This window comes from Oncorhynchus mykiss, chromosome 4, assembly GCF_013265735.2.
Source record: "Oncorhynchus mykiss isolate Arlee chromosome 4, USDA_OmykA_1.1, whole genome shotgun sequence".
Lineage (NCBI taxonomy): Eukaryota > Metazoa > Chordata > Actinopteri > Salmoniformes > Salmonidae > Oncorhynchus > Oncorhynchus mykiss.
The window spans coordinates 9,357,683-9,379,741 of NC_048568.1; the positions used below are offsets into that span (position 1 = coordinate 9,357,683).

At 41.8% G+C, this 22,059-nt stretch overlaps 2 protein-coding genes across 5 annotated transcripts in view; both read left to right on the forward strand.

The window, feature by feature from the left end:
• Positions 1–305: 305 nt before the first annotated feature.
• On the forward strand, positions 306–21,363 carry LOC118936651 (transport and Golgi organization protein 1 homolog). Of its 4 annotated transcripts, XM_036975568.1 has the most exons (27): positions 306–959; positions 1,789–1,922; positions 3,533–3,619; positions 3,753–4,349; positions 4,380–5,910; positions 6,194–6,475; positions 6,560–6,693; positions 8,413–8,538; positions 8,663–8,684; positions 8,809–8,897; positions 9,003–9,080; positions 9,209–9,319; positions 9,769–9,840; positions 9,957–10,061; positions 10,179–10,301; positions 10,476–10,557; positions 12,496–12,548; positions 12,660–12,762; positions 12,840–12,978; positions 13,162–13,354; positions 13,543–13,610; positions 15,042–15,130; positions 18,666–18,725; positions 18,831–18,877; positions 19,068–19,124; positions 20,019–20,367; positions 20,511–21,363. In XM_036975568.1, the coding sequence occupies exons 1-27, from the start codon at positions 839–841 to the stop codon at positions 20,786–20,788; spliced, it is 5,130 nt and encodes a 1,709-aa protein (XP_036831463.1). In that variant the 5' UTR covers positions 306–838; the 3' UTR covers positions 20,789–21,363. The 4 variants fall into 4 exon arrangements, with proteins under 4 accessions (XP_036831463.1, XP_036831461.1, XP_036831462.1 ...); XM_036975566.1 differs by having other exon boundaries at positions 3,753–5,910; XM_036975567.1 differs by having other exon boundaries at positions 3,753–5,910; positions 12,672–12,762.
• Positions 7,171–22,059, forward strand: part of LOC118964433 (transport and Golgi organization protein 1 homolog) — a 70,238-nt gene continuing 55,349 nt past the window's right edge. The window contains exon 1 of the mRNA XM_036975591.1: positions 7,171–7,236. The gene's annotated coding sequence lies outside the window, so the exon portion shown is untranslated. The remainder of the gene's footprint in view (positions 7,237–22,059) is intronic.

The following is a 22,059-nucleotide window of genomic DNA, read 5'->3' on the forward strand; positions in this document are numbered from 1 at the left end:
GGGACTACTTCTTCAAGGTCTCAAAACAAGTGACGTCACTGATTGAAACGCTATTTAGCGCCCACGCTAACTAAGCTAGCCGTTTCACATCCGTTACACCTAGATAAATGTTAAATCAAAAAATTGAATTAAATAAATTGTCTTTGGTATTGGCCTGTAATTTGTTGCAATGCTTTTTTTAGTCATTTCATTGGCAATGACATGCAGCTTGGATCATTACGGTCATTGAGGGTCCTCCCAAATGTGAGTAAAATTATGTCCTCAGGTTTAATGGGGTGATTGTAGTCTAGTCGGGTGGGAGTGGCTACTATTTTGATAACGGGTGAAACAAAAACAACTGGATCGCCAACCCGTAGCTTCGTCCAGCAACTAGGCATTTGTATTAACATTTATTTGATCAATTCTGACTTTTACAGGTTAATATAAATGTAGTTTATAGCCCACCCTGAAAATGTGAGTCACATCCTCTCTGTTTTTCAGGCACTGGGTACCAAAACAATCAACATGTGCTTTTGATGTATCATAATAAATCTGCGGTAGTCAGATCGTCAAATCAAATGGGATTTTGCGTTCACTTGTCAGTAAACTTGTGGACGGTTTAGTTCTATCCAACAAATACGTGATAAACCCGAATCAGAACTTGTATTGTGACGCAATAAGAAGCTTTTATTCTGCGTTCTGGTTTCATGTCCTTGCTCTTATTTTTGACATTATCTGCCCAGATTTTGATATTTGCCTCTACGATCAACATCCTACGAATTGTTCCAGCCTTGGATTTTCCGACGTGTAGGCTTCATCTGCTCATGCTCCAGCAGAACCAGCCAGCCCAATTACCAACATGGCTGTAAATGTTTCTTACGTATACATTTTTATTTTATGTATTCATAATTTCATATCCAAAGCCGCAGTCGAAGGGAGATTCTCCGACTTCAAAAGCTGTGCAGACGAGGAATGCAGTAGTAAGTACTTGGCGCTGAACTCAAGCGAACTTTCAGGATACTTCCATCTTTCCATAGCTAGCTAGCTTGACCGGTGTTGTCATTTCAAAGGGAAGTTGTAAATACCAATACATAATAACCTAATGTAACGGATGTGAAACGGCTAGCTTAGTTAGCGTGGGCGCTAAATAGCGTTTCAATCAGTGACGCCACTTGCTCTGAAACATTGAAGTAGTAGTTCCCCTTGCTCTGCAAGGGCCGTGGCGTTTGTGGAGCGATGGGTAACGATGCTTCGAGGGTGACTGGTTCGCGCCTGGGTATGGGCGAGGGGACGGTTTAAATTTATATTTACATTAATGCTGTTGACCCGGATTACTAGTTGACTAACTAGCTACATGACAACTTGCCAGTTGATCTGGCGACTGCCACTAGCTAGCTACACACAATAAGAGGTGTTAGCTTGATTGTAATCAACCTCTATAGTTACTTACTAAATGGACCATAAATATATCAAAATTCTGTTGGCTTAGGAAGCAAATTGCAAGATGGTGTATAGGCCTGGTTAGCTATAAAGCTAGCTATTGCACCCCTCTGCTTGCAAGTTCTTCTCTTTTTACATCTACCTTATCAAGACAAAAACAATATTCTATTTACCCTTAATGCTTGGCTTTCCTTTTGGATACTATGGCTCTGTAAAAAGAGAAGCAGATAAAACAAGGCTTACTTTAGTGATTTGTATTCTATTCACGCCCTGATTGTGCATGGGGCACAAAGGGTGGACGCTGAGGTAATGGGCTGAAATCTTTGGTAGGGGTGAAACAACTGATCTTTGAATCGTTCCTCTCCACAGTGCTCTTGTGCCGGGGGAAAGCTTTTAGCGATTTCACCGGACCAGACTGTCGGTTTCTGCCATTTAAAAAAGGAGAGACTATATATGTCTACTATAAACTCTCAAGCCAGAGGACAAATATATGGGCAGGGAGTGTAAGTATGAGTTAATATTTCATTACAGCACCTGTCAAACGTTTGGACACATCTACTCATTCAATGGTTTTACTTTATTTGTACTATTTTCTACATTGTAGCATAATAGTGAAGACATCAACACTTTGGAAAACACATGGAATCATGTAGCAACCAAAAAAGTGTTAAACAAATCAAAATATATTTTAGATTCTTCAAAGAATCCAATGTCTTGATGACTGCTTTGCACACACTTGGCATTCTGTCAACCAGCTTCATGAGGTAGTCACCTGGAATGCATTTCAATTAACAGGTGTGCCTTATTAAAATGTTATTTGTGGAATTTATTTCCTTCTTAATGCGTTTGAGCCAGTTGTGTTGTGACAAGGTTCGGGTGGTATACAGAAGATTTGGTAAAATACCAAGTCCATATTATGGCAAGAACAGTGCAGTCGCAAAAACCATCAAGTCCTATGATGAAACTGGCTCTAATGAGGCCTGCCACAAGAAAGGAAGACCCAGTGCTACCTCTGCTGCAGAGGATAAGTTCATTAGAGTTAACTGCACCTCATATTGAAGCCCAAGTAAATGCTTCACAGAGTTCAAGTAACAGACATAGCCCAACATCAACTGATCAGAGGAGACTGTGTGAATCGGGCCTTCATTGTTGAATTGCTGCAAAGAAACCACTACTGAAGGACCCTAATAATAATAATAATAAGAGACTTGCTTGGACCTAGACACATGAGCAATGGACATTTAGACTGGTGGAAATCTGTCCTTTGGTCTGATGAGTACAAATTTGAGAGTTTTGGTTCCAACTGCCGTGTCTTTGTGAGATGCAGAGTAGGTGAACGAATTATCTCGACTTGTGTGGTTCCCACCGTGAAGCATGGAAGAGGTGTGGGGGTGCTATGCTGGTGACACTGTCTATGATTTATTTAGAATTCAAGGCTCACTTAACTGGCATGGCTACCACAGCATTCTGCAGTGATACGCCAACCCATGTGGTTTGTGCTTAGTGGGACTATTATTTGTTTCTCAGCAGGACAATGACCCAACACATCTCCAGGCTGTTTTGGGCTTTTTGTGTGTTTTTTTTTTGAGTGATGGAGTGCTGCATCAGATGACCTGGCCTCCACAATCTCCCGACCTCAACCCAATTTGAGATGGTTTGGGATGAATTGGACCGCAGAGTGAAGGAAAAGCAGCCAACAAGAGCTCAACATATGTGGGAACTCCTTCAAGACTGTTGGAAAAGCATTCCTGGTTCAACAACACCACAAGCATTTTGCGACACCTGCAATAACATCTGCTAAACAAGTGTATGTGACCAATAACATTTTATTTGATTTGGGCTACTTTGAAGAATATCAAATATATTTAGATATTTTTTTGTACACTTTTTGGGGGTTACTACATGATTCCATATGTGTTATTTCATAGTTTTGATGTCTTCACTATTATTCTACAATGTAGAATATAAAGAAAAACTATTGAATGAATAGGTGTGTCCAAACTTTTTTACTGGTACTTTATGTGATAACATTGCAGTCTAGAAGGAATGTTGAAGCTTTTTCTGTTTTGTTAACATGTTTCATTCTCTGTTTTGTTTCCATTTCTTACAATAGGTTGGTAACAGCTTTGGTTACTTCAATAAGGACCAACTCGTAATCAATCACATATACACTGAAAAAGAATTGGAGATTCCTGCTGAGGTAAGTCAATAAATAGATGTAGGCCTAGTTCACTACTGCCAATGCATCATCGCTTAAAACATTATCTGGAATGACTGAACTTCTTTCTGAAATAGGTAGTATGACTCAAACTATGTTTTCTTTTTCTTTTCAGGAAACCGACTTTGTTTGCTTTGACACTGGACACGATAAGTTTGACAGTTATGACATTGATTTACTGTTAGGTTCCTCTTTATTGTTAACAGACAAGGAGGAATATGTGCAAGTAACCACAGAGACTTTTTACCTTAACAAAAGTGCTGAGAGCACCACGGTGGAAGTGGATGAGCCTCCACCTGAAGTGACATTGTTAGAAAATGATGAGATTGATAGGGATGTTCCTGAGGACATTGATAAGGTTGTAGAGGTTCTAGATAATGATGATCTGAGACATTTTGAGGCTTTAGAGTCCTCTCTGCCTCACCCTGAAACTCTTGACACAAAGGGAGTGGAATATAACACTGTACTTGAGACCACAGCTGAGAGGATCAAAGATTACCTTCAGAAAGATCAGCAGAGGACAGAGGACTCTGTGCCGTACAGTGTTGTTGAACCAGAGGAAGGTGAGATCAAAGAAACCCCCTCAGAACCTCTAGCCAAAGATGATCCTGAGTTAGAAAATGCACCTGATGGTTTTTCAGAAGGCAGACCTATTCCGGAGTTAAAAACCACACTTGGAATAACTTTTGATGCTGTCACTTCCAATGATGAGGACACTTGGAAGGTGACTCCATATGATAAGGAAAGTGACAAGACTGAATATCAGCAGGATGAGGAAAGTGATTATCATCTCAGGGAAACTCCATTGCTGGCTTTTTCTGAAGAAAGTTCTAATTTGGAACACGAGAACATTCTGGAATCTGATCATACAGATGAGGAAGACAGTCTATCAGAGGTACCTCATACACAGAAACAGGACTCCAAGGACAATAACCTGTGGTCTGCATTTGGTGATACAGTTTTTAACGTTGTCAGTGGTGGGGAAAGAATAGCTCATGTTGCCAGTTCAGAGGAAAATGAGGAGGATGACGAAGGTGAGATTACACCAGAGCAGCCTCCCAAAATTGAAGAACCCAAGGAGTCATTTGGCTGTTCTACTTCCTCTGAGCTAATCTTTGAGCAACCTGCGGACTCTAATTTCAGTGAGGATGCTGTCAAAGTACCTGATGAGGATTCTCAGATGTTGCAGTTTGAGGATGAATCTGAAGAAGCTGACATTGAACCTTCAACACCTCCTGCTGATGAGGCAGGACACACTGAGGCTTTAGCAGAGAATCTTACAGTAGATGACAGCCCAGTCCCTAAACAGCTCTCACAGACAGACATGCTCTCATACTTTGATAGTAAAAATAACGAATTAGAGCTGAAACAAGCTGTTGAAGAACTCCCCATACAAAAAGAGGAGTCAATAGATTTCTCACAAGTAGAGAATACATTTAAACAGGGTGGTACAGAGCTTTTTAGACTATTGCAAGAACCATACCAGAAGATCCCGGATCCAAGTAAAAACACAATGGTGAAAGAGAGCCATCTTGAACTCCCCATAGAGGAGGATGATTCAATACACCTAGTGGGGGAAGAGATTGAGGAAGAGTTGCTAGAGGATGAAAATGTGGTATTGTCTTCATCCAAAACTGAGCACACTGATGAAAATGACACAGAAAGTCTATCTGAATTTGGGTCAGAGCAACCCAATAATTATACACAAACCGATGTTGTATCCAGTGATGTGTTGGATGTGGTCCAACACGACGAGGCTATTGACATAGAACCTGAGGTGCATGAGACTGAAAATGATGCTGAAAGCCACACACCCTCACTTAAAGATAAAGTTCTGGATCCCCTTCCAAACAAGAGGACGGAAAACAGTGACAATGTGTTGAGGCTGACACTATTGCGAGACCACTTCAAGGAGGAGGATATGGAGCGCCTCCAAAAGATTCTAGGTCTTCAGAATCTCTTTAGGGTGGAGTTCCTGTTTTCTGACCTGGAGCTGAAGGCTGCCTGGCTGTCCCAGACAAACACCAGTAAGGACATTGAAAAGGTGCTGGAAGCCATTTTGGAAGCCTCTGAAACCCCAATCCTGGATGAGATTGAGAGGATGCTGGATGCCCAGGAGAACACTGACCTGCAGCAGGAGGCTGGTGAGTTTGTTGAGGAAGCTTCCATTTTGGACGACTTCCAGGAATTGGTGTTCACCCTGAGTCAGAAGTACTCAACGGCCAGAAACAGTGCTCCCATGGCAGTGGGCAGTCAACTACACCCTGACACAGGTAATATTTTTTTTTTTTCAGCTTATGTTCATGTCAGAGTATAGGAGGATTAAAACCTTTTGTTAAATAAATATTTGGAAAGTCTCATTACATTGCTAATGACGTGATAATAATGCCTGGAGATTTGGTTTGCAGAATAAGCTGTATTTAAGAAATGCCCAAGAAGTACAACAAAGTAAATAGTAATCTGTTGACAGAACAAATACACTTCCTGACAATGACAGTTAGATTGTAATGCATGAACATTTACTCACTGTTTGCACCTCTCTGAATGTTTCAAAAGATGTGGATATGTCTGATGATGCGGAGGAAGAGAAGACATTCCCGCAGTCTGTGGAGGACACAGACAAGGACAACCTCGCTGTGACAGAGACGGGTGAAGAGACTAAGGCACCTGAGAAGATACCAGATATGGGCATTGATGAGGATAGTGGGTACTTGAACAGGAACAAAGACAATCAGGCAAGCTCTAAAACTCCAGAAGAAATCCAGAGGGGCCCTGAAACTATTTTGGAAAATACCTTGGACATGGGACTTAGCGTAGACATGGATCACCCTCCCTCAGGTTCATTATATTTCCCTACTTTTGAAATTGTGGTGAGATGTAAACTGTATTCATTAACCTAATTTGCTTGTGCTGTATTTCCAGGCTCTCTGGAGTCACCTCCTGTCACTGATTTCCATGAAGATGAGCAGAGTGGTTCATCATTCGTATCAGTGCTAATTTTATCTGGTCATCTCATCACCCTGTTTTATGAGTATCTTGGAATATATGGTGTTATGGTAAGTTACTTCATGTATTTCTCTCTTGTGAATGGGCTTTCCTTTCCATTGTAATTGACTAATTGCCTGCATGTAGTGCTTAGGACTCAAGTATTCATACTTATTTTATTATTGCTGGGACAATGCATGTATTATTTTTATTTGGGGGGGCATTTGCCATGCTGACAGCGTTACCCAACCCTTCCCCTTTTTTTCAACTGGTAGTTGAGTACAGCACCGTTTCCGTTAAATTAAACGTTCCAGAACGTAAAAACGTACTGAATGCAGCCCAGGTTCAGTGATCCTTTCCCATTTTTTTGTAGACGTGTTCTAGTGAAGTGTAGGCTGAAGTTAAGTGTCCACAGCCGGTGTTTTGCTTATTGAGTGGGATATAAATGATCCCGCCGCTCGTTTTACCAGGCTTTGCGTAGAGTAATCGCGTTCAGACCTCTAAAAGGAGGCTAGTAGACATGTTGTTGGCGAAGCAGAGCCAGCATTGGCAAGCTAACCTTCAAGCTTAGGTTATAGTAGCTAGAAAGATAGGTACATATTGTCCTCTCCTGGGTAAATAGAACCACGATGAAGGATCCTCTCCAATAGTCGACAACGTTGATCAGTTGGTGAAATTAGGATTTTCGGGTTTACGCAAACGACTTGCATTGCAAGTCACAAGCCAAACTAACTTGATAGCCAGCTCAACTGTCAAAGTAACGTACGGTAGCGATGGATTCGGAAGAAACAACCCCATTACCCACTTTGCCCCTGATGACAGAATCTGATCAACTGTCTGTCTTGTACTGTCTTGTACTTCAATATGTAAGTAGTTGGTTACAATGTAGCTAGCTGGCAAGTCAAGTCTTAGGCCGCCATATGGCTGGCTGGCTAGCTACATTGAAACTGAATCTTGTTGGCAACTTCATTGTCTTGGGGAATGATTTTGTCCAACAATACCTAATGCATTTCCCAAATAGCTGCAGCCTAGAATGGGTCACTTGATTGCTCTTAGTTTAGATTTTTTTCGAAGTGGAAGTTGCCTGTCCTCTTCCTCATTAAAAAAATGGCTCACTTTCCAGACTAGCAGTATCTGTTCTTCCTGTATCTGGGTCTCAGATCGAGAGGTGCCTTCAAGTTGTTGAATTTTGCTCTGACAGCTCCCCCTTACATAACTATCACCTGAGGTTACATGCCATTCAAATCTACACATGGCTCATGTCTAGTGATATGTTATGTAATCATCTGTTTTGTTTATTGGCCATTTTACAGGGTGAAAGGCTACATGATGCACTCTTTTGCACTCTAAATCCACATAGGCCTAAGGCTTGTTAGTTAGATCCACTCTCTTTCACTGAGAGACTGCAATGGAAGTTCTGTATTGTGCAAAGGTCACCATGGATGGACAGTGTTAGGACCCCAGGCCAATCCAATCCCAATTGATTACATAAGGTCAAGGCAAATCTTCTCTCTATTGATTTTGATCAACACTAGGTTATAGTCTATGTCTATTTCTAAACCCACCTTGATTTGATCTGAAGATATGCCTCTTTGCATTGACCTAGAGGGTGCTCAGTGGGATATCCATTAGCCATGCTTGTAAATGGAACACTGGAATGCCTGATGGTGTAGTTCAATGTTTTTAACATCACTTATTTTCATCTGTCATCTCAGGCCAACTATTACCCAACTTATTTGCTAAGCCTGACATGTGCTGTCGTAATACTGATTGGACCTGTCTCTCCCCAGATGGTCACCAGTCTGCCAGAGCACTGGAAGCCAGGTCCAGACTTCTACAGCGTGTTCTGTGAACCCGTGCTGGTCACTGCAGGTGCCGGGGTCATCGGCTTCCTCTTCTGGAGGAGCATTCTATCTGTAAGTCGTTATTGCACAGTTACCGCTTTCATAATTTCTGATTGCTTTATGTTATTCTATGATGTATTGTATGCTACCATTGAGGAGGCTGTTTGCTGCCACTTTTTTGTTTTCCTCCTCACAGGTCAAAAGCAAGTCATATCTAAGTAAGTTCTTCTCTCTGGCTATTTAGGGTGCATAGTGAATCCTCATTCATATTGCTTACAGGCTGTTGTCCTTGTCACGTGTATACCATGTCAGATTTCATATTCTCGTCATGTATTTTATTAGCTACTGAAAAAGAGCTGGTGGACAGGATGAAAATGCTTGAACAAGAGAAGAAGGAGATACTCCAAAAGGTCGCTGAACTGCAGCAACGGGTAAGTTGCAGAGACTTTTCACTGACTAAGATCCAGAATTTTGAGTTCAATGTGAATTAAGGGACATAATGTTTTGACAGTATATTTCTACTGGGTTCCCCTTAGGGCGAAGAACTTAAAGAAAATCAAAAGCTGTCGGAAAAATCTGCCACTTTATCTCTGGAGAAGATCCAGGATTTGGAGGTGTCTCTGAGAAATATTATCTTGATCACATGTCATTGTCATGCTGACAATTATTTTATTTTTTATTATAATTGTTTTCTTCTCCATAGTGTTTAAATTGACTACGCATTTTTTTTTCTATCCAATAGAATATTGTGCAAGAGATGGAGAGACAAAATGAGCGCCTGGATGAGGAAAATCACTTACTCGCCATATCCTTTGACAAAGAGCGGGCCAACACTGCGAAACATGACGATATGGTGAGTAGTATTGAGCGATTTGGCTGTAATTAAAATGTTTCAGAACAACCAATTCTCTGATGTCGGTTCAATTATTTGAATCCCATTAAGTTAGTTTATTATGTGAGCTCAATGTGCCGTTTCTGTAGAGAGAAATCAAATCAAGCACAAACTTTGGGACGTTGTAGTTTTCAACAGGCAAATAAATATTCAACATAGTTTAGTGCAGAAAATGTGGTAATTGACTAAAATGACCACAATCCATTACAGCTACCTGGACTTGTGCGGGCAGTCACAGAGAAAAAGTGACAGCCTGCAAACGAAAGAGACACCCTAGAGAGCAGTTGCTTTCGTGATGTAGACAGCATAGGCAGCTACTATTAGCCAGCTACTATCCTAAATAGGATGGCTCGTTGATGAGCACAGAGAAAGATGGTTGTCATTATGCTTATCATTATCTTTGCCCATAGATGTCCGAAATGGACAAAACCATTGAGAAGTTGAAGCGCAGCAAGAAGACGACCCAGGACGCACTCTCCAAGGTATATGTCAAATACGTGAACATGCCCAATGAAAATATGTCAAATATATTAACATTGCAACAATCAAATGTAAAGGGTTTATTTCCTTTTAATTATCCTTATCATTGAATCTGTAGTTTACCATTCTGATGGATGAAGTCAAGCTCCGTGAAGATGCCCGGAATGTCCAGCACCAGGTTCTGGAGAAGGATATTGCCACCCTGAAGGAGGAGAACCTCTCGGTGAGTACCAATATGGAACAACGATTCACAATTTAAGCCTCAAGACATTGTGTAGGACTCATTGGCCATGCAGGGCCTGCATAGCACCGTCCTTATGACCTAATTTCCTTGTTACAGCTGCACCATGCTGCCAAGTTGTGGGAGGAGAAGCACAGGGAGACAAGAGAGCAGATCAAAGTCTACCACAAGTCTCAGAAAGACCTGGAGGATTCCCTCGTTCAAAAGGACCACAACGTTGAGGTTTGTTTTTTACACGTTACGATATTGTTACACACATCAATTCCTGTTCACACCTTCTCAAATGCACCTTGATGACAAAGAAACATGTCACCTTTATTATGTTCCAAAAAAATACTTCTTGACTGATTCCAGGGGAAAAGTGTCTCAATTGGTGCTTCTCAACCTCTCTGGCAGGTTCTGTCTGACCTGCTAGGAGACCTGGAGGCCTGCGATGACCTGAAAGGTGGAGTTGTGGCTAACGGGGAAGCCTTTAACGGTAAGTCACCTGACACTGTGTCCTAATCAGAGGAGGCTGGTGGGAGGAGCTATAGGAGGACGGGCTCCGTGTAATGGCTGGAATGGAATGAAAAACATGGAAACAGTGTGCTTGACTCCCTTCCGTTTACGCCATTATAGTGAGACGGTCCTCCTATAGCTCCTCCCACCAGCCTTCTCTGATTAGGATACTGTCATGTGATTTGGTCTTATGTAGCAACATTTTAAATCGTTTTTTACATTGGATTAAGGTAGAGACTTGGAGCAACAAAATGGTATTTCATACACTACAGTTGAGGAACAATGGGAAAGTAATTCTGCTTTGAAAGTTAATAAGCTTGTAACTCATACTGGAGAGCTCTTCTTTGTCTATACCCATTCAGCATTGTTCACACCCTCTTTAACCTTAGCCCCACCCATCTCTTTAAGGATTCACATGTGAGGTCGTGTACTAAACTACCAAAGATTTCAAGACTAAAGGCTGGTTTACACTACGTCTATCGACATGTCTGTAGACAGTTGTCGCGGTGACATGAACATTCTATTATGAAGAGAAAATCGAATCACAAAAACGACAGGCCGCATGACATCAGCAGCCTGGTGGTCCAAAATAGCATAATTGGTGTATTTTAACACCAATAAACCCAACCATTTAAAAATGGAATTTTGTATATGTCAATCTAGCAAACCAAGAACATTTCTAAACATTGGTTTGGTTTGTTTCTAGCTTGTTAGTTGGCTAGCCAGTTCAAATAATGACCATATCATATACCTGACAAGGTCTTAACTTTAGCTAATTAGTATTCATTATTACAGGAAAATAAACTCACAACAAAATCATTATATACAAATTAAGAAAATAGCTTACGGATATTAGTGTGACGAAGTAAAAGCAGGGTATTCTACTGGAGAATTTTAGTACTTGGACAGTGTCGTTGGCCTAACGTTATATCCTAATTTGGACTTTTATGCAGGTCATGTTCTTCACATATTACCGTCTCTGGTGATCACACACATATCAAATAAAATCTGGTTACTTGCATAGTGGAGACTTTTGTTTAGCTAGCTAAACAATTAACCATAATCCAAACTCATAACGTTACTACCTTGCATGAATCCCCTGGTAGCTAAAACTAACCAACTAGTTCAATGTTAACCTAGCTAGCTAACATTAGGCTATAACTAGAAATGCAAATGTGTCTGCGATATGAATAATATTATTACACAGATCAATCACTTAACATTAGCTGCCGATCCAGCCAGCTAACGTTAGCTAGCTAACAATATGCTTTATTTTGCAATGAGAAAACGACTTTCTGACAATTAGAAACTTATATCTGAAAATAGTTTCCCTTAATTTGAAGATGTATAAAACACCTGTCTCCAGAATACAACAGCCTTCAATGTGTTCTATTTTCGACTGCCTCTGCATATTTGCAATCAAACCACAGAATTTTCTCCATCTACTTAGCTATCATACTCTGCTTCCACCGGACAGTCCACTGATTTCAAAACTTGGTCCTCCTAAAAGTGGAGAGCATCTTTTCAAAAAAGCTGCGTTAGAAAGGATTACTTACACATACTGAGAAGCTCATGTTATAGACCAAAGCGTGCTACATGGCAGACCAATCCGAACTCGTTTCATGGCGCGTCCAGCTCATCCATTATCTCAGCCAATCAAGACTAGAGGGAAGGTTCCTTCCTTTTTCTGTGGCTAAACTAACTCGGCTCGTAGTTTACCATTTGTACTCGTATTTACGGATGGTATACAAGTTTGTTATTAAGGCACATGGAAGTTCACATACCAGAAGGCATTTTGCAAAAAAGAAAACGCATTTTGATAGTTATACATTCAAATGCCTCTCCTGTGAATTATTGACACGGTACATACGCCTACTTTCCTGAAACGTGTCACTGTGTTTACTATTATTTGTTTCAGACAAGCAGACCATCATCCAAAACCGCGTTAAGCAAATGATGGTCGTCTCTCGGGTAAGACTGAGTTCTTTCTTGAACAGACCCAGATTTCTGTGTACCTGAAGGCAGGTAAAACTTGTGCTCAGAACCAAGAAGTGTGTCAACTCTTGCACTAACTGTTGGCAGAACTTTCCACAGGTCCAGACCACTCTATCTGTTGTGGAGGAAGAGCGCGATCGCTTCATGACCAAGCTGCTGAACGAAGAGAAGTCCAGGAAAGAGCTGGAAGGTATGTCCCAGCAACTAGAATTTGATAGGCATCACTACCTTTTCTCTCTCAACACTGTCAACTTGTTTTCGCCACAGAGCAATTTCAGAAGTTGGAGCATGACATCTTGTTGGTGAAAAGTGACAAGAACCACATGGAGAACCAGTACAAGACCCTGCAGCAGAAGAATGACATCATGACTGAGATGTACCAGCAGAAGGAGAACGCTTTGCAGCAGTAAGTAGAATCAGAAGTGGTGCAGTTCATGCATTAATACTATAGTAGGGTTTGTTCTCCATGGTTCCACAGCATAAAAAAAAAAAAAATCATTGTCTTTTACTGTATTCTTTTACTGTGAGGTTTGAGGTTTTCAAATGGACTTAAAGTAGAGTTTGATTTAATTTGTGTGTCGCCTTACAGGAAGCTGACCAAGGAGGAGTTTGAGCGCCCCAACAAGGAAGACCGGCTGACGAAGGTGGACAGCAAGGCCCTAGAGGAGGAGGTCAAGGTGTGTAGGCAGCGCGTTAAAGAGATCCAGGATAAGCTGAAACGGACCGAGAAGTCCTACAAAGCCCAGATCATTAAGCAGGAGCAGAAATCTCACGAGAACTGGGTTTGTACAATACAACTTTTTTTTTGTCCATTTGTTAAAGAAACAACATGTCTCATTTCTCAACCCCCATCGATGGCACATACATTAGGATCAGGAATTTTTTTTTAAAGTATTCTGTTTGGCCAGTCATTTGTAAGGTGAATTTAGTCCAAAACAGGAGATTTTAAATGTCTATTCCTTCTCTCTAGGCGATTGCACGCGCCGCAGAGCAAGCTATGTTCAACGAGAAGAAGGAAAACATTCACCTTCATAACTTGTGAGTGCAACACTAAAACAACAGACTCAATTGGGCTATACCAATGCAGGGCTCAAGGCTTATTTAGTTGATGGCACCAGCACATGATTTGGTTGCATACATTTTTCGCCACTGCACGTTTTTCGCCACTGATATAATGACCTGACCTGTGTCCCATAATGTACCTGCATTCCATACAGAACCAGGCTAATAATGACTAGCCATCTTTACATTAGCATGCCCTTGAGTTCTAACATTGATTTGGATAGATTTACTCAGGGTGCAATGTGACTTTTTTGTCAGTGGAAGTTTATAAATCCATTGAGATGCATGCTTTCTCTCTCTATTCAGCTAGTAATAGGCTACATTTGGTTATTAATTCATGATATATTAAAAAGCTGTATGATATAATTTTGCAATGTAAGACATTGCTCTGTTTGTTAGAATTGCGGAAATGTATTTTCTAAAGTAAGCCTGTAAAATATTATTTTACATTTAAAAATAGTATGTTGTCCCTTAATCAAGACAGACTGCTTTTTGAAGGAGAGTTCAATATGTCTACAGTAGGCTAGCCAAGACAAGTGCTAGTTGTCTTTGTAGCTTTCTTTTTTGTACACTATCAACAGTAGCCAGTAGAATCTTTTTTTTCTCCAGTGACAAGCGAACTGAGATGGTATTCTAGGATTCAAAAAGTAAGATATTTCTTCTAACACATCCAGGGAATGCATGATTGGTATTTTGATGTGAAAGCTGTCCAATTAGGATCCAATATGTCTGCCTACACAGCTTGACCTAGGCTATATTATTCACCACCTGAGGAAGTGGAAACTCAAAACACTTATCTAGATTGATAACTCTAAATATGTTAATGTTACTAGATAGCTAATTTATTAGCAAATGTAATGTCTTACAAAAGATTTCCAGCACTAGGCCCGTCCAGACTACTGGATGTAGCCCTATTCACTGCAAATGGTGCACTCCACCGGCGCATCAAAACCATGTACTACATAGCCTACTCCGGTTGTTAAGTGGTGCCATGAGCTCCATATTGAGAGCTGAGAAATGTCATTGTATACTCACAGAAAGCTGTGACTCTCCTCTCTGTAACTAGAACAACAGTAGCTGCTTTGCAAACGGCCTTTTTCCGAATTGCATTTTAAGCAGCGGTCATATGGTTGTGCTAATTAGAATGCGCACCTCACCTATTGCTCACTCAAAATGGAGACAGGCAGATCCTTTCATTTGGTTCATTTTTGGTCAATATCACATTTACTTTTTGAATGAGTCATAATAGTAAAGTAAAAAGAGAAGCATTGTGAACCAAAGGTTGCACTGCCAAGTCGAAGGGCCACAAATGCAAGTGTTTTGGTCACAGTTTTGCAAGCTGTATTAGTCTAGATTTGGAGGTACAGTATTGAGAATCTAAATGCCTGGTCTCTTTTTTCACCCTAGACTGACTTCCATGTCCAGCAAGCTGAATGAGCTCCGTAGGCCTCTGTTCAAGCCCACCCTTGGGATGGCTCCCATGCCTCTCCGACGAGGTAAGAACCAATCCTCAGTTCACGTTATTTAGTGCTGGCGACTGGCACGTCTGCATTCAGTAAGGCAAAATTGTCAGAACATAACTTGCAGATAGAAATGAATAGGGCTGATATGACACTATTCTTGAGGACAGAGAATCATATTTCTATCTGAACGTTCTGTAACGTTCCTGGACATTTCTATTGTCTTGTCGGTTGGATATCAGCTGTGACTGCGTTTCAAATTAGATCTTGGACTTTTTGACTGTCTGATACCCCATCTGCTGTTTGACTTCCACCCTCTGAAATGCATGTTTTCCTGAGGTTTTGATTTGTATTCCTTGCAGCTGGTCCAATGTGGAGAGACTGACAGTGTTTTGTTAAATGGTTTTGCTAAACAGGTGATTAGTATGGTCCCTCATCTGTGAGTGGAGGTGCCCCTTCCCCCCCCTCTCATGATAGAAGTTCACGGGTGCCCCCCCAGTGGGGTGAAGGAACGAGCCCTATCGGGAGTCTCCTGAACCCCCGGCCCGGACAGCCTTGGCCCTGCTGATTGGCTGAGCAGTACCATCCCTCTGCCAATCAAACCCCCCTTGTTCACCCTTGTATGCCCTGACTCCCCGCTTTCTTTTTCACCTTTCCTTTTCCCTGTCTTTAGCTCCGCTGTGGTGTTTCAATAATTCACTTATTTTTCTTCCTACTGCTCTCATCCTGCTCCTTACTGGTACCCACCTCTGACCTTTTCCTCTTCCTAATGTTTGTCTTCTGATTACGTCCTCTCTGATTTTCAAAGACGTTCTTTCCTGTCTCTTTCACTGCCATCTTTTCTCCCTCTACTGCCATCTGTCTCACCTGTGTTTGCGTGTCCAGACGACCCAGAATGCTCCTATGCCCCCGTTTGCTTTCACAATTTGGAATAACCGCTCTTGCATGCCTCTTGCTCTTTCAGTATTATGGTGGAGTTTTTGTTGTGTTCAGCTGTTGTGTGTGGAACTCGTTAGGTTACAAAAGCTTCAGCCTTTGCTTTCCCTTGTGGGATTACTGCATTCCATACATTTTTATGTTTAAAATATACACTACCGTTCAAAAGTTTGGGGTCACTTAGAGTTGTCCTTGTTTTTGAAAGAAAAGCATTTATTTTTGTCCATTTAAAATAACATCAAATTGACCAGAAATACAGTGTCTACATTAATGTTGTAAATGACTATTGTAGCTGGAAAGTTTATTTTTTATTTTTTATGGAATATCTACATAGGCGTACAGAGGCCCATTATCAGCAACCATCACTCCTGTGTTCCAATGGCACGTTGTGTTAGCTAATCCAAGTGTATAATTTTAAAAGGCTAATTGATCTTTAGAAAACCCCTTTGCAAGTATGTTAGCACAGCTGAAAACTGTTGTTCTGATTAAGGAAGCAATAAAATTGGCCTCCTTTTAGACTAGTTGAGTATCTGGAGCATCAGCATTTGTGGGTTCGATTACAGGCTCAAAATGGCCAGAAACGAAGCACTTTCTTCTGAATCTCGCCAGTCTATTCTTGTTCTGAGAAATGAAGGCTATTCCTTGTGAGAAATTGTCAAGACACTGAATATCTCGCACAACGCAGTGTACTACTCCCTTCACAGAACAGCGCAAACTGGCTCTAACCAGAATAGAAAGGAGCAAGAGAACAAGTACATTAGTGTCTAGTTTGAGAAACAGACGCCTCACACGTTGAGGAACTGGCAACTTCATTAAATAGTACCTGCAAAACACCAGTCTCAACAGTGAAGAGGAGACTCCGGGATGCTGGCCATTTTGAGCCTGTACTCGAACCACGCAGCCATTATACTGCTCAGGAAGGAGACGCATTCTGTCTCCTAGAGATGAACTTAATCCTAACCGACTTGCCAAAACTATAGTTTGTAAACAAGAAATTTGTGGAGTGGTTGAAAAACAAGTTTTAATGACTCCAACCTAACTGTATATACACATACACACAGTACCAGTCAGAAGTTTGGACACCTACTCATTCTAGGGTTTTTATTTTTACTATTTTATACATTGTAGAATCATAGTGAAGACATCAAAACTATGAAACAACACATTGAATCATGTAATAACCAAAAGTGTTGAACAAATCAAAATATATTTGAGATTTTTGAAGTAGCCTCCCTTTGACTTGATGACGCCTTTGTACACTCTTGGCATTCTCTCAACCAACTTCACCTGAAATGCTTTTCCAACAGTCTCTTGTTGGTTGCTTTTCCTACAATCTGGGGTCAAACTCATCCCAAACCATCTCAATTGGATTGAGGTCGGGTGATTGTGGAGGCCAGGCCATCTGATGCAGCACTCCATCACTCTCCTTGGTCAAATAGCCCTTACACAGCCTGGATGTGTGTTGGGTCATTGTCCTGTTGAAAAACAAATGATAGTCCCACTAAGCGCAAACCAGATGAGATGCCGTACCACTGCTGTGGTAGCCATGCTGGTTAAGTGTCCCTTGAATTCTAAATAAATCACAGACCGTGTCACCAGCAAAGCACTATCACACCACACCACCTCCATGCTCCACGGTGGGAACCACACATATGGAGATCATCCGTTCACCTACTCTGCGTCTCAAAAAGACACGAAGGTTGGAACCAAAAACTCTCACATTTGTACTCTTCAGACCAAAGGACAGATTTCTGTCAGTCTCATCTCCATTGCTCTTGTTCATTGGCCCAAGCCAGTGAAGTCAGTGAAGTCTCTTCTTATTGGTGTCCTTTTAGTGGTTTCTTTGCAGCAATTCGACCATGAAGGCCTGCTTCACGTGGTCTCCTCTGAACAGTTGATGTTGAGATGTGTCTATTACTTGAACTCTGAAGCATTTATTTGGGCTGGTAACTCTAATGAACTTATCCTCTGCAGCAGAGGTAACTCTTGGTCTTTCCTGTGGCATTTCTCATGAGAGCCAGTTTCATCATAGAGCTTGATGGTTTTTGCGACTGCACTTAAAGAAACTTTAAAAGTTCTTGAAATTTTCCAGATTGACTGATCTTCATGTCTTAAAGTAATGGACTGTTTCTTTTTGCTTATTTGAGCTGTTCTTGCCATAATATGGACTTAGCCCTATTTGGTAAAATACCATCTTTATAACACCCCTACCTTGTCACAACACAACTGATTGGCTCAAATGCATTAAGAAGGAAAGAAATTCCACAAATGAACTTTTAACAAGGCACACCTGTTAATTGAAATGCAGTCCAGGTGACTACCTCATGAAGCTGGTTGAGAGAATGCTAAAAGTGTGCAAAGCTGTCATCAAGGCAAAGGGTGGCTTCTTTGAAGAATCTCAAATATTCTGGTACTGGTACTTCTAGTTCTGGAAGAATAATATCCTACCATGACATGACCAAACATTTTCCTCGGACTGCAAATAGACCCGACTTTGCTATAAATAGATGGTAGCATGAACCAGTAACATGGTCTTGAGTCAGGTGCCTAATGACAACCAGGAGAGCCAAGGTTAGCATTCTAGAAGATTTGACGTTTTACGTTGATGTATCACCGTGTATTTATTGTCCAACAGGACCACGACCTTGCGGCCGTTACCCTCCTGACCACAAACACCCAGTGGCTTCTAGACCTGGTAGGGATTGTATTTTTTGTCAATGAGGGTTGATGTGGTATTATCCCTAATCGAGCCCTTATCCTAAATCTCCTCTAATCATTCTGCCCTTTTTATCCTCCACAGACACCATGGCCCCAAGTACATCCTCACCAAGCGATCTGGGCAGCTCGGTAAGTGTCTCAAATTGACTGAAAATGTCCACAGGTTATTTACTTCCTTATTACGTAACGATGTCAGGAGGGAAAAAGTGACATGGAACTAGAGAAGGAAAGTTTCAACGAAACACCGTGAGTCCTTACGGTCTTATGGGCATCTCTCCCCCCTGTTCCTCCATCATGTGGGTGTGTTTGCACTAAACAGACCGCTCCACTAGAGTCACAGGCTGAGGCCCAGGCCTCCACAGAGAACCCAGAGGCAGTGAGTATTATGTTGGAGGCAGCAGTGGCAGGGATGTGGATGTGTGTGTGTGAGCATGCTTACCCCAGCCGTGGATCAGTGGCTGGGGTGGCAGTCAGCTGGGTAGTGGCTTCACAGGGTTGTCAGACTTAACATTGCTGGCTGGAGTCTGACATGCGTGGTTGCTTGTTTTAAGGAGCTTACAGACGGGCTGCGGTAAACTGAACATTTCTGCCTACTGTGTGTAGATGCCAGCGGTCTCGGTTGTTGTCAGCTCGACGGTTGTGATTTTAAAACATTGGTTGGTTGGCGAGATGGACTCTGCTCAATGGTCAACCATGCATATTTTGAAGCCTTGAGCGTAGAGCCAATGCCGCAGCTCACTGGAGTGAGTACCACGAACGGCGACAATTGCAAAACTGCTTGCCTTTTGCCGCCCTAGTCCCATTGAAGTCTGAAGACCTTTGCCGCTCCCCGTGGCCCGTCTGTAAGCTCCTTTTTATTTTTTTCCCTATATTACAACACCCACCCTCCCTCTGACCCCACTGAATGAATTGGTGACACTGTTCTACAAAGCCATAACTTCAGCACAACTACATGATGGATATCTCAAATGTGTTATCATTTAAAGCTGTGTGTGTTTTGAGGTTAATGCTTTGTGGAAATGGTCCTGATTCTGAATCGGTGTGTAGCACTTGGTTGTGTGATTCTTGTGGGACTGTGTAACTTGACTTATTATTGTGGGATATTGTTGTCTTTCTCACCAGTGCATAATTGTTTGTTTTGTTCTAACCTAACGAAACTGTTTGAATCAGATGAAAGGGACTCTCATTGTTGGTGCCAGCAGCAGGGCTACAAGTACAATGGACCTATTGCTATTCTTTGTTTTAATATTTTTTGTTGTTGTTCCTTTAGAACACTCGACCTCAGGGTCCTGGCTCCCTGCTGGTCTCTCCCATCAGGCCCCCCCCCGACTCAAGACCCGGCCCCCTCAGACCAGTCATCAGCCATCCCTCCGGACTCTGCTACCGTCCCATTCCCGGACGCCACCACATCCCTCCTCCCCCACCCTTCATGCCTCCCGTGTACCGACCAGACAACGGACACTCAGGCATGATGCCTCCTGGACCCCCACCGCCTAACGGACACCCATTGATACCACCCGGACATCGGCGTCCAACTCCTGGTGCTTACAGTCCCCCTTCCCCACACAACCGGTACCTTCCTCCACCTTCTCACTATGAACCGGTGCCTCCCCCATTCGGTAGGTGGTGAATTCTGGTCCCCAGCTTTTATCTCAAGTTAAGTCTTTGTTATTCGCATCGCTAACCACAACTGAAATACTATTGTTATGTTGGTACTACAGTGTTATATTTAATTTGTTTGTTCATTTTTCCTTCTATCTAGGTGTTTCCGGCAGCACTCCTATGGCCCGACCCATGGGACCCCCACATACCTACGTGCACTATGGACCACTTGATCACTCCATCCTGCCCCCTGGGGGGGCCCCATACCCTCATGTCGGCCCCAGAGACTTCCCTATGCAGCCACAGGTCCCACATGGCCATGACTCTTCAGTGGGCCCCCAGCCCGGCGCTGGCCCCCAGGGCCAGGGGCAAGACTATAGGTCCCAGCAGGCAACAGTGTCCAGTGTCAATGTCTTATGTTTCTTGTCTGAAATGTAATAGACTTGAAGAGGAGTAGTACTGAGGCTTGTTACTCTGCAAGAGGTCCTATTGTGCAATAACATTTCTATTGTCTGACTGAGCTTTTTTTAAAAGGTTATTATGTTGATTTTTGTATTCATTTCACAATGTTATCATGGTTTCCTGTGGAAATTATTATTAAAAATAAATGGACCCCAAGCTTTTGGGTTGCTTGATCAATCATTTCAGAAGTACCATATTATCTGAGCTCTTCCCAAAACTCTCTTCAGAATGAACTGAAAGGGAAAGTTGAAAGTCAGATGTAATTTACTGTTCTTAGGATATTTTATTAATAAAACTGGTAAAAGATACTGCAGTTTTCTATTGTTCATATGACAACTTTTGCGATCCATTTTAGTTTGAAAGGAAATGTCTGACAGTGCATTTTGTTTTGTATGGGTAGCTGCATTACATGTGAAAGGCCAGTAAATCACCCACTAACTGAACACCTGTCATATTACATTGGTTTCACATTTGTTTCTTTTTGTTATGTTACATCAGGAATGCATCACATTTTTTCTATTTATTATCAATAAAAAGAAAATAAGCAATTATTTTTTTGCACGTGACTAAAGACTATTTGCATTAAATGTATATCATTGCATGCTTTGGTTAGAAATGTTTTACTCTCTGTAGGTCCCAGAACTTTTCTTTGTACCCACTGACTATTTACCTCTACCAAAACACTTGACTGATTATTGGCATATCTGGAATGTTATGATGTACACTGTTATCGAGGCTGTCAAATTATTGTGTAGCTGGGCACTGCTCTGCCTGTCACCATACTGTACACTGAAAGTGGTTCTGAGTGAATGACACAGGGAAAAGTAAGGGCATACAAGGGTTTGAGTCTTATGCTATAGTCCAGGGTTTCCCAAACTCAGTCCTTTTGCCCTAGCACTACACAGTTGATTCTATTAATCAACTCATCAAGCTTTGATTATTTGAATCACGACCGAGTTTGCGAAACCCTGCTCTAGTCTACAGAAACAGTGCAGGTAGAATGAACAGGGTTTGTCATCACGTTCCAGGTTTGTATTGACATTGTACATTTCTACAGTATGTGACGCCATAAATGGAGTTACTGAAGGTTAATCATGATGACGTAAGTGGATTTTTTGTCGACACCCAACACTTGAATTTGCTGTCTTTGTATATGCTAACAATAACTGCTACAGTATATACCCATCTGTTTATTCCTGATTTAAGTGGATAATTCTGGTAATTACTATGGGCACTCCTGCAAAGCA

What these genes read in the sequence shown, in the direction of transcription:
- LOC118936651 (XM_036975566.1), top strand. Translation starts at nt 839, where the DNA reads ATGGCTGTAAATGTTTCTTACGTATACATTTTTATTTTATGTATTCAT. An exon ending in CCCAGGACGCACTCTCCAAG is followed by an intron (nt 9,841 to 9,956) that starts GTATATGTCAAA and finishes TTGAATCTGTAG; the next exon opens with TTTACCATTCTGATGGATGA. An exon ending in AAAAGGACCACAACGTTGAG is followed by an intron (nt 10,302 to 10,475) that starts GTTTGTTTTTTA and finishes CCTCTCTGGCAG; the next exon opens with GTTCTGTCTGACCTGCTAGG.